The sequence below is a fragment of the Elgaria multicarinata genome, chromosome 22 (genome assembly GCF_023053635.1).
Source record: "Elgaria multicarinata webbii isolate HBS135686 ecotype San Diego chromosome 22, rElgMul1.1.pri, whole genome shotgun sequence".
NCBI classification, from domain to species: Eukaryota; Metazoa; Chordata; class Lepidosauria; order Squamata; family Anguidae; genus Elgaria; species Elgaria multicarinata.
In genome coordinates this window covers 6,048,952-6,061,263 of record NC_086192.1, presented here as the reverse complement: position 1 = coordinate 6,061,263, position 12,312 = coordinate 6,048,952, and the positions used below count along the sequence as shown (strand labels likewise).

Genomic DNA, 12,312 nt, shown 5'->3' with positions numbered 1-12,312 from the left:
ATGGCTAACGGACTCCAAATAAGCCAGGATTCAGAAGTCAACTTTAAAATGTGGCTTCATATCCTGGCTTGCTTGGACGCCATTTACTATACTTTCCTAGGTTGGATGTAATGGGAAGCTATCTTTGGTTATTTGTGGCTTCCTGGCTTGCCTCCCTGCTCAGATGGAGCAGAGAGGCTGCCTGCCCCTCATAGAAATCCTGGCTTACTAAGCCAGGTTTTCTGTCCAAACCAGATCAAAGTAGACATAACTCTTAACTATGGTTAAGATGATTGGGGGAAAGACTGGAGGGAACTCACATGCAAGAGGGAAGAGGTTGTGTGGGGGGAGAATGCACATTCTCACACCCCGCTCCTAATTTTTAATCATAGTGAAGAGACAGACCACCAAGAGATCTTTAGGTCATAAGAACGTAAGAAGAGCCAACCTGGATCAGACCAAGGGTCCATCTAGTTCACACAGGCCTAAAATCACTTTGCAGTTATACGTCTCCAAGCATTTCTAATCCTTGCCTTCCATCAGAAAAAGCAATTTTAACTATTTTAACATATTTTTTACCCACTATAATAACCTTTTGATTACTCTTTACACAGAGAGAGGCAAAACGCACCTCCCCCTAATTTTCATCTGCTTCCCAACAGCTTCTGAAAGACTGATGCTCTAACTATAGCCTTTTGCCTGGGCATAGACAAGCGTCCACATTCTTAATCACTTCTCAGTTTTTGGGTGCTTCCTGCATCGAGTGTTGATAAACTTCCTCTTTATGTCAAAAGACGATCCTTTTGCAACAGGCGAACCACCAACCCTTTAAAACTCTTTGCTGCATTTCACTTCCCTGTGCTGGTAACATTAAAATGCGAGCCTATAAACAAGAAGCTGGTTAGTACAGAAAACAATATCGAACAGGTAAGACACACTTAATTATGCTCCTTTCGGTTAAAGAACAAAAAACCAAAACCAAAACAGCTATCAGAAAGAGCCGTTATAGAATATTCTGGATCTTAGAACTGTGTGCTTTATTGCTTTAGAATAGTTCATTTCTTATACAGGTGTCGCACTCCTGACCATGTGCAAATTATATTAAAATTGAGGGGAGGGGTGTCTCTCAAAGCCTCTTGTTAAGAGTTCAATACTGTGACCTGGACTTTTCTTTAGTGAGTTACTACCACTGGAATCCAAATTAAAACAACTGGATATATGCAGGGCTCTGGAAAAAAAAGAGTCAACCCTCTGATTGAACGATGTTTAGTTTCAAGAAGAAATGGGATCAGCTTAATACAAACTGGTGGAAACCCAATCATTTTTAAACACAGCCACCTCCTTGCAGATTTTAACCTACTGGATGGATACAGCTACAAATGCATGCATTTCTTTCTTTTTTTTCTACTTGGGGTTGTCCACTACTACTTTATCTTTAGCAAAATTTCTGGGTGCAACTTTTGCATGTAAGAGTAAAAAACATGCACACACCCTAAAATGATTTGCTTTGGCATCTTCTACATGCTTACACAGAAGTGAGTTCCACTGAGTTTAATGGGGCTTACTCCGAAGTATGTGTATATCATATATTTCCAGGCTTCATCGAATGTATTGTTTGGAGTTGCTAGCATGGGAAAGTTGTTGACAGATTTAGATGTTTCGAACTGCCACAAAGCAGTGACGAGATTTCATGTGGATATGCTCTGCTGTGATCCCAAAAAAAGCGTTGGGTTTGCGAGATTCTATTTGGAGCAAAAGAAGTAGGCAGTATTTTTAGAATTCTACTTCCATCCCCTCAGCTACTGGGGGCGGGCGGATATTTTTAAAACGCCATTCCCTTAAAATGTGCAGGCAGGCAATTTTGCCAAAGGGAGCCATAATTAAGATTGGCCTCAGAGGCCCAGCGCCCTGTTCCCGGGGGCAAGCGTCAGCATCGGACATCCATGGTCCACAACACCCCAGCCAAGTTCACTGCCTCCCTTGCCCCCACCCCTTTTAAAAAGAGCCTGGCTTGGCACTCTGGGCAGCGTCAGGTGGCGGAGTCTAGCTGCCCCTTTAATTTCCCACAATTCCTCTGGATGTGGCGTCGTTCCAGGGGATTGTGGGAAATGTTAATGTCGGCTAGCTACACCCAGCCGCTTGGCGCTGCTTGCAATGTGACCGCTGCCTGCTCCCCCTGAGTAAGGCCGCCAGGACCTAATGGTCAAAGAGTAGGCCCCACAGAATCCGCTTTGCCCGGGGGGGGGGGAGGGGGCTCAAATTGGAACTGGTCCTGCATATTCCCCTGCCCATTGAAGAGAGGAGAGCGGCGACCAGAGAAGGAGCCTTTCCAGTGTGCCATGCTGTCTCCAGAATACCTTTTCTTTTCTTTTCGGCCCCAGGTGAAAATTTCTCTTTATTAGTTTGCACAGGACTTTTATTTTTAAAATGTTTGTTCATGCTAGCCTTTAAATTGCTGCTGCAATTTGTGCCTTATACTCTTCTCTATTCTGGGTACCAAGGCTGACGTAATGCTTTAATAAATAGCAAATAAATAAATAGGTAATGTCTTCCCCCATGGTACAATAAGTGCAAAACATCTATCTCAATCTTTGCTCAAGGACCCTCTTTCCCTTACGCCAGCCTTCCCCAACCTGGTGGACTCCAGTTGTTTTGGACTACAGCTCCCAGTATTCCTGATCACTGGCCATGCTGGCTGGGGCAGATGGAAGTCCAAAACTTCTAAAACACCAGGTTACGGAAGGCTGTCTTATTTAACATAGCAATTCCCAAACCTATGCCACCATCACCCCACCACCACCCCACACAAAACATCATGTCAAGGTTCCTGAGCCCAAAAGACCCACCCCGAGAGGAAGCTGCCTGTTGCATCTCTGCATGACTCTCTGCTACGGCCTCATCTCTTTTCAATCAGGCCTGTTTTGGGAGGGCGAATTCCTCCACGTTTCTGCTTTGGTTGGTTGTGAATGGATCAATCACCCCCAACATACACAGATGGAGGCTACCCATTCTGCCCCTGCATGGGTCAGTGTTCCGGGCTTGCCTCTTTCCAATCCAGACTCACACTCCAGGCAGGGGCTGGTATACAAATTCCACTGGTTTCCTCTGAAGCCATTTCTTTCTTATCCTTTCACACTTCCTGGAGGGTGCTGGCAGAGAAAACTTCTAAGAAACAAGTCAATAATAAATACAATGCTCTGAAAGGCAGTTTAGAAACCTTTTCATGAAAATAAAGAAAAATAAACCTAAAATCATAGAATCATAGAATAGCAGAGTTGGAAGAGGCCTACAAGGCCATGGAGTCCAACCCCCTGCTCAATGCAGGAATCTGCCCTAAAGCATCCCCGACAGATGCTTGTCCAGCTGCCTCTTGAAGGCCTCTAGTGTGGGAGAGCCCACAACCTCCCTAGGTAACTGATTCCATTGTCGCACTGCTCTAACAGTCAGGAAGTTTTTCCTGATGTCCTGATGTGCTTCACCATCTGGCTATCGGGTTTGTTACCATGCTTTTGAAAAGCAAAATGTGGCAGTCAGAGGAACTAACTGCCTTTTATTCCCTTTGCGCTGCAGAAGAGAGCACTAGCATTAAGACGACGACAATGGACACCCCTCCCATCGTCCTCGTTTTCTTCTACGGACAGCTGTGGTGGAACTATGTCTCCGCAAATCCTACACCTCCAAACCCTCGTCCGGCAGTAATTGGGCCCCCAGCTCGTTTGCAGCAAACCAGCACATCGGGTGACCCAGTCAAAGATGGAAGGCAAACGCCCACCACAAAGCCCGGGCTCCCTCCAGGAGAAGAGCCCAAGCCTTACGACGGACACACGATCGCTGCAGTTCTCATTGGGGTCATCCTGACTGTCATGATCATAGTGATTGTTGGCATTTTCCTGTGGAGGCGGTGGAGAAAGGCGTCGTCGTCGCCTCTTCCCCACTGGGCAGGCCGCTCCCCATTTGCAGACGGAGATATCCCAGATGTCGGAGCAGAGAAAGAGCCTGCGCCCGGTGTGAAGCGCACGTCTGTCCTCTCCCTTCTGCCTTGGAAATTTAACAAGGATACGCAGCTGCTGGAAAGCGTGGGCGGAGAAGCGTCTGAACCGGAGCAAAATCTGGAGGCTTCATCTAAATGCGGTGCCGAAGAAACAGGGAAAAGGTCTAGCCTAGCGACAACAGGGAACTCCGTTTCTTCCACAAGCCTGGAAACGGGCGTCTCTGAGGGGTCGAGCATCTTGACCCACGTTCCGCTTCAGGCTGATGACCCAGATCCGCTTGAGCTGCCTCCTCCACCCAACTGGCTCGGTGAAGTCAACGGAGATCTCTCTCCCAATCACCCCGAGACCCTTTCAGTTCAAGCAAGTACAGAGAACCAGTGTGCTGTTCCCGTAGATCAACTCTCCTCTCAGAATCCAGGTGAAGCAATGCTCCTCCCTCCACCACCCGAAGATTTCTGCGTAACTGAATTAAATGGATAACCAGGTGGCAAATCCTGCAAGATTAAAGGTCCATCTAGTCCAGTATCTCATGTTCCCAACAGTGACCCGCCAGATTCTTCCAGGAAGACCACAAGCAGGGCGTTAAAGAAAGGTCCGCTCCTGCTGTTTGTTCCTCAGTATTCAGACGAACACTGCCTTGGCACATGGAGGCTCCACCGATAACGTATCCTCCATGAATTTGTGCTTCTGTTTGTTTTTCTTAGTTGCCCAAGGCTTCTACTTCTATGGGACGCCTTCTTGCCTGATCACACTGGGACCCTCTTGGACGTGTTTTACCTTGTCTCACCATGATGTAACATTTAATGTGAGCTTTTATTGCAGAGTTTTTAAATAATCTTAATTTTTGTGAACCGCCCAGAGAGCTCCGGCTATTGGGCGGTATAGAAATGTAATAAATAAATAAATAAATAATCTCCCAGCGCCTTAAAGAGATTAGGCCCTCTCTTATAGTTTCCTTTTAAATAATTCCTTCCCTTTTGAAATGAAGTTTCCTCTTTTGAAATGAAATTGTGGCCGGGCTAGACTTCTTCCACTTACAGTTTGACAGCGCTGCAGCCATTGCTCCCAAGAGGACCGAAAAGGCACGCATCTCAAACCAGGTCCTGGGCTGCAGTTACGGTTAAGGGTAAGGTTGTTTCCTCTCTAGTTCGCTCATGAACTTGTTAAAGGAGCTTGCCCCAACTTGGTGACCTCCAAAGGTATTGGACGACTGGGTGGGTGATTCTAGCAGCTGTAGTCTAATACATCTGGAAGGCACCAGGTTGGAGTAGGCTTTATCAAGTCATGGTCACCTTTCCTATTTATACATTTTGCTTCTTTTTCTCGACCAGAAAGGACATTTACCCAGTCAATGGGTGAGCCGTCATTACCACCAGTTCTCTTTTGGCTGACTCCCAGAGTTTTAGCCTATTTTATCCACCCTAGTTGAGATTCTGCTACACACTAGCTGGGAATGACAACGGACACTCCGTGGCTTCTGTGGAAGTAAAATCAAGTGGAGGTGGGTGCTGTACATCACAAGCCACCACCACCCCCGGACGTATGCTGGCATGCAATGCAACTCTGTGTGTGCACAGAGAACCGTGGCAATCGGCTTTGGATTCACATATTAGAGGGTGTCAGAAGCCCAAGGCAGGCTTTCCTTATTATTATTATTATTATTATTTATTTATATAGCACCATCAATGTACATGGTCCTTAACCACAACACTGCTCTCAAATGCTACGCTTGATTCCCCATAGGAGTTAATCCCTGCTATTTCTTTACATGGGAGAAAGGAAGTGGATACACTTGAGCACACCAATGAGGTTTAAACTAAGCCTGCTCCCTGCTCCCGGTGAACCTGGGTCTGGGATAAAAGGTGGGATTCGTCCCTCTGGAGCTGCATCCCCGGTTACAGCCCACGTGCTCTGTCCCAAGGGGAACCACAGCGATCCTCTCTCGACTTCCTGGCCACATGGCATGGATAGCTCCAGTCTGGATTCCACTTCTTGGGCCTGCTACTGTGGAGGAACACCCGCGGAACCAGAGAGACGCACAAGAAAACGCACATGGTTCTGCTCTCTTGAAAGACAGAAGTGCTTCTACAGTTGTTTGCTACCTGTATAACCTGCCTTCCTCCCAACACGGAGCTCGAGGAGGCATTAGGTGTTACGTTTCCTTCTGAAGGCTGTATATCCTGAATTAGGAGACTGAAAGAGAGTATATATTTTCCTTGACATTTGATTTCAACAAAATGGTAGAATCATAGAATAGTAGAGTTGGGAGGGGCCTAGAAGGCCATCGAGTCCAACCCCCTGCTCAAGGCAGGAATCCGGCTGTCCGGCTGCCTCTTGAAGGCCTCTAGGGTGGGAGAGCCCACAACCTCCCTAGGTTACTGGCTCTATTGTCGTATTGCTGTAACAGTCAAGCTCTTCCCCACTAGAAGCCTTGAAGAGGCAGCTGGACAACCCTCTGTCAGGGATGCTTTAGGGTGGATTCCTGCATTGAGCAGGGGGTTGGACTCCATGGCCTTAAGAGGACCCTCCCAACTCTACTATTCTATGATTCTATGACATTGCTTTGGCACTGTATATGGAAAGGAAGCATTGGTGAACATGGCCCATGGCCTGGGGAATAAAGAACTACTGGCTGAATCCCAGCAATGCAAGGAAGCAAGGCAATGAACTCACCACTCTTAGCTTCTCCAATCTGATGCGCTCCAGCTGTTTTGGACTACAGCCCCCATCATCCTTGACCCTGGCCGGGATGAACAGCTGGAGAGCCCTACGCTGGGCTCTGACTCTTCTCTCTTCCCTCGGGCTCAGCCCCCTGACCAATCCCCCCGGGGACACATCCTGCAAGGCCTGGCGGCTTTCTCCTCTTCGGGAGGAGAGGACCGCTCCCATAGTTCTGCACACAGCTGTGCAAAGGAAAGAAATCCAAGGCATCCCTCAGCCCGTGGAGGGAGCGGCTGCCCTGTCTCAGCAAGGGCAGCTTATGTATGCAGAAGAGATCCCTGGATAAGGCTTGCGTTGCCTTGTGCAAAGCTTTGCTGCAGAGCGTATTTGTGAGGATTAAGAGCTGTACTCTGAGACCTGGCTGGAGCTGACTGGGATGGGCGTTGGGGGAATCAGTTCTTCTGGATTCTGATGCTAAACTAAGCACTCTTCAACACTGAAAAGGCCATAGCGATTTCAGTTTCCTGGCTCTTTTATATATGTAGATACAGCTAGAGGTAAGCGCCAAGAATTGCTAATCTAAGCAGAAGTGACCATGTACTGCAGACTCTTCATAAAGACTGTTTAGATTTTCCTATGTCCCCGGCCTCCAAAAGGCTCAAGAAGAACTACAACATTTTGTCAACCAGTGAGACAGATTAGGCCATCCGTCTCCAACTTGATGCCCTCCAAATGTGTGGGGCAGCAAGTCCCATCATTCCAGGCAGCCAGGGGATTTGAACCTGTATCACCAACGCCCACACTATCCACTGTGCTGTAGAAATTCAGGCTACAACTGGACATGGGTGACGCAGACAAATTTGATCTAAGCCATTCAAGCAGCCCACGCACGCAAGATTCGGGTGGGTGGGTGTGTTTCTGGCGGCGATACTCCTCTTCACATTTCCTAGAACAGACATGGGGCCTTCCAGAAGTTGTTGGTACTCCAACTCCCATCAGCCCTAGTCAGAGATGCTGAAGGGTAATGGGAGTTGCAGTCAAATGTCATGTGGAGGGTTCCTGGCTTTGAGAGACCTGCTGTTAAGCGGCTGCTCCTTATTGACAAGTCTGAGAAATGGGTACATTGGCATTCATCATGGAGGCTGTCTTGTCAAACGTGCAACTAGAGGAGTAAAATTTCCAGTAATTTTGAAGTCATGGGGGGGGGGGGAACCCTCTCCCCCCGGAGGGTAGTAGTGGAAAAACTCCTGAAACTTTGCAGAAAAATGAAAATATGCAATGCTTATTTTTTAGCACCCTTTACAGATCTAAAATCACTTTGTTGCTTTACGACAGCTTTCCCCAACCTGATGCCCTCCAGATGCTTTGGACGTCAGCTCCCATCAGCCTCAGGCAGCATGGCCAATGGTCAGGGATGTCTGGGGTTGTTGTCTAAAACACCTGGAGGGCACCAGGTTAGGAAAGCCTGCTTTAGAAAATTCAGCAAGTAGTCCTTGGAACATCTGAATCATCCTGGTAGCCCGAAGAAGCAGGAAGAGCTGGAGGCAGAGGAAAACTGCTATACAGCACCTGTTCCTTATAGTAAGAAAGCTTAGGGGAAATCCTAAACCTGATCCTGTTTGTGGGTAGAGTTTAGGAAAATCTGGTCTGAAGGAAAAAGTTATTGAGATTTTATTTATCTGGGAACAACTCTGTCACTATTATTATTATTATTATTATTATTATTATTATTATTATTATTATTTATTTATTTATTTATATAGCACCATCAATGTACATGGTGCTGTACAGATAACACAATAAATAGCAGGACCCTGCCGCGTAGGCTTACAATCTAATAAGTTGTAGTAAACAATAACTGGTTCCATTGTCATACTGCTCTAACAGTCAGGAAGTTTTTCCTGATGTCCAGCCGGAATCTGGCTTCCTTTAACTTGAGTCCATTATTCCGTGTCCTGCACTCTGGGAGGATCGAGAAGAGATCCTGGCCCTCCTCTGTGTGACAACCTTTTAAGTAGTGCTATCATATCTCCCCTCAATCTTCTCTTCTCCAGGCTCAACATGCCCAGTTCTTTCAGTCTCTCTTCATAGGGCTTTGTTTCCAGGCCCCTGATCATCCTGGTTGCCCTCCTCTGAACACGCTCCAGCTTTACAGTGCCTCCTTAACATAGGCAGAGTCAGAGGAGAATGTGTAAAGATGTAAATCTTGGGTCTATCACAGCCTGGCCATGTTTTTTGTTCAGATGGAAGGAGTGGATTCCTCAGATTTCCAAATCTTGGGCTTCCCTCAAGCTTACTGATACCTGTGCATAGATGGTGCTAGTTTGGCTACATACCCAACGGCACTCACAGCCCAGACATCGGAATTAGAGGGAAGGATACCACAGTATGTCCTCAGTTACTCCCAAGGAATGTCTTTTTTCAATCAATCAGCCATTTGTCCAGAGGAAACTAAGGACAGAAGCTGGGATTGCAACTGGAGCCTGATTAACTATTTTATTGCAACTCTATATGCCAGAACAGATCTCAGCAATGCAGAGTCCGTGGCAGCCAAGAAGAGTAAAATCACTATTACCATTAATGCTGCACAAGTAAAATCAAGCACACTGGAAGCTATGGGGAGATTTTTGCTAGTTTAACTAGGTAAAAAACTCTTTAAACACACACACACACACCTCCCCTTTAACAGAAGATCTAAACACCTTATTTGCAAGCTGTTAAGAACTCAATACCACGTATGTGAGCAATTTTCAGTTTTCAGTTTAAAGATGAAGAAATTAGCAGGGGAAAAGTCCTCAAATCAATTTCTAAAAATTACCGAACGCCCACTTTTGTGTTGAACTGTCTTCATAGAGAATGATGTGCACATTTTTTTAGCAGCCCCATCTGAGAGGATACATTCATTCGAGCCACAATGAAACATTTCGTTGTGGGAGCGTGAGCAGTTCACAGGTGAACGGATGCCCTTAGCAAGATGCTTAGTACTATTTCACATTTTATTGCAATGGCAGCCTGGTCGGGATGGTGCAGGAGAGAGAGGGGGGGGGGCTGCAATCACAGACAACCTATGGGAAGTTTGCCATGGATTTCAAATGGGAGCTGGACTGCAGTGCATCCAAGGTGATCTCAGTCCCTGTGCCAGCCTTGGTTGGTGTGGGAATATGCACACTCCGCACTTTACACTTCAGCTTGCCGACTCCTGCACCAAAACCCTTGGATAATCACCTGCACAGGATAAACCACTGCCACGTTTCCTCTAGACCAGCAGTCTTCAACTTTCAGACTAGGGTGAGCCTCTGAAAAGGAGGACAGGGCTCCTGTATCTTTAACAGTTGTATTGAAAAGGGAATTTCAGCAGGTGTCATTTGTATATATGGAGAACCTGGTGAAATTTCATTTTCATCACAACAGTTAAAGCTGCAGGTGCCCTGCCCTCTTTTAAATCTGGTCCCTCTAGTATAGCTCCTGCAGCTTTAACTGTGGTGATGAAGAGGGAATTTCACCAGGTTCTCCATATATACAAATGACACCTGCTGAAATTCTCTTTTCTAAGCAAGTGTTAAAGATACAGGAGCCCTGTCCTCCTTTTCATAGGGTCACCCTATTTCAGACTGAAGACTCACCTTTAACCACAACATGGGACCTAGTTTTATTTTTTTTAAAAAAAAAATCCACCTGTACATCTGTTCCTCCTCCTCCTCCTCCTCCTCCTCTCTCCCTTTCAGAGAGATTTGTCTCAGGCCTGGTCTATACATGCAGCAGAATGAGCTGCTAGTTGCTAGAAGTTGCATCCCTTCAGATGGCAGGCGTGGGCACTATTTAAAATGCTCCCCCCATGTAAAAAGCTGCCTCTGTCAGTTCTGCTGGGTTTTAAGTGTAGAAAGGGTTCCCCTCTACATAAGTGGGCATTCATAAGTGCTCCATGTACATTGATGGTGCTATATAAATAATAATAATAATAATAATAATAATAATAATAATAATAATAATAATTCACAAGAAACATCCTCCTATCTGGGCATCCCAGCAGCAGCACTCAGCACCCTCTGGCAGTCGCCGGAGACCCCCATTAGCCCACCCTCTTTCCATGCCCCCTCTCGAGACATGTAGCAAGGAGCTGTCCACCATCTGACATGTTCTGCAACGCCCTGTAGCAACGCTCCGTCTAAGTGTTGCAAGAATTGGCGGCCAGCTCGGCACAGATCATGGCGTTGTCACTGCTGTGCACTGCCAGCAAATCTTGGTTTACCCTGGATTCTACCAACTCAGTCCCACCCTATGCATGCCACAGATGTGGGTCTAATTTCATGCTCCCTCTCACCCTTCTCTTACAAGACAAGAGCCCGTAACACAACAAAATGGCAGCGCTGCCTCAAGAGCATCCCCAAATAGGATGGGGGCGTGATCCAGATGTGGGTCTCAACACAGAAGAGGATGATCAATGCTCCAGATCAGGGTGAAATAGGTGGGATGCTTTGGAACTCAGGTGTGCAGGAAGACAATTAATTGGAGGGGGCTAAATAGAGGGGGGTTGGTTGTTTCCCCCAATCCTGCGCGTGCCGTTCATGCGACTACGATTACACTAATTCCTTGCCCTACATCGCAGGTTGCTATGTCGTCTGAATCCGGTGCGCAGCAAAGCTGTGGTTATTTTTCACCCACCCTACAACCCTTACTGCCAGCCATGAGTGAAAAGTCAACACAGCCACAGTACACATCGGGTTCGGATGACGTGGGCAACCCGCAACCCAGAGTGGGTAATTAGAATAACCCAAGCTGAGTGACCGGCACACGCAGGGGCAAAGGAAACAGCCAATGCTGCAACGTTTCCCCTGTTGACTGTCTGAACCCAGTCAGACTATCTCTCTGGGTAGGTCTGTAAAAAGAGCAAAAGGTGGTAGACTACTGAAGTAATGCGTACCAAGTCAGGAGTACATTTCTGAATACTTGCTTATCCTGCACGTAGAAAACCAGCAGATCAGGGAGCAGCATCGGAGCCTGGTAGGCTATTCTTCTATTTGTAGGAAGTTGGGTTTTCTTTCAAAAGTGGAAAAGCATTTGAAAAGTTGGAGTGTGCTGTGGTGCCGTCCACTGGACCACCGTTCTCTGCTGAACGTGTCAGACTAGTATCAGAAAAATGCATGTGGCATGCGCCAAACCAAACCGTAAATGCTACTAATGCAACTTATTTTTTAAAAAATATGAAGTCACAATTCACTGGAAAGTTCTACTGTACAAGCTGAAATGAAAAGGGGCAGCCAAAGCAGATGGCAGGATAGAGATCATAGAATCATAGAATAGCAGAGTTGGAAGGGGCCCACAAGGCCATCGAGTCCAACCCCCTGCTCAATGCAGGAATCCACCCTAAAGCATCCCTGACAGATGTAGCAAGAGGCAAGAAATACCATCCCAAGATCTGTAGAGTGGGGCAGCCAGGTGGGACTGGGAGAATGCGGGGGGGGGGGGAGGAGAAGACAAAAGTCCGTGTTTGGGACTGACCAGCTGTTTAAGCAGCTATTGGGATTACTTGATGAAAGAAAACATGTCTGGCGGCGGGGTAGTGATTTACAGTATGTTGTTTAAGTTCATGCTGATATGATCCACGTGCACCAACCACCAATTCTCAGTGTGGCTCTATGACACCGCAACTGGCAAGTCATTAGCACTGACTGCAGCACTG

At 46.9% G+C, this 12,312-nt stretch overlaps 2 protein-coding genes across 4 annotated transcripts in view; one reads left to right on the top strand and one right to left on the bottom strand.

The window, feature by feature from the left end:
* Window positions 1-12,312, bottom strand: part of NF1 (neurofibromin 1) — a 246,516-nt gene that overhangs the window by 84,960 nt on the left and 149,244 nt on the right. The gene's annotated exons all lie outside the window — the stretch shown is intronic.
* On the top strand, window positions 760-4,819 carry EVI2B (ecotropic viral integration site 2B). The gene is made up of 2 exons (XM_063146564.1): window positions 760-906; window positions 3,550-4,819. Exon 2 carries the CDS (start codon window positions 3,579-3,581, stop codon window positions 4,449-4,451), a length of 873 nt encoding a protein of 290 aa, XP_063002634.1. The 5' UTR covers window positions 760-906; window positions 3,550-3,578; the 3' UTR covers window positions 4,452-4,819.

Bases quoted from the DNA above. Each gene is read 5' to 3' on its own strand.
- EVI2B (XM_063146564.1), top strand. From the start codon at position 3,579: ATGGACACCCCTCCCATCGTCCTCGTTTTCTTCTACGGACAGCTGTGG.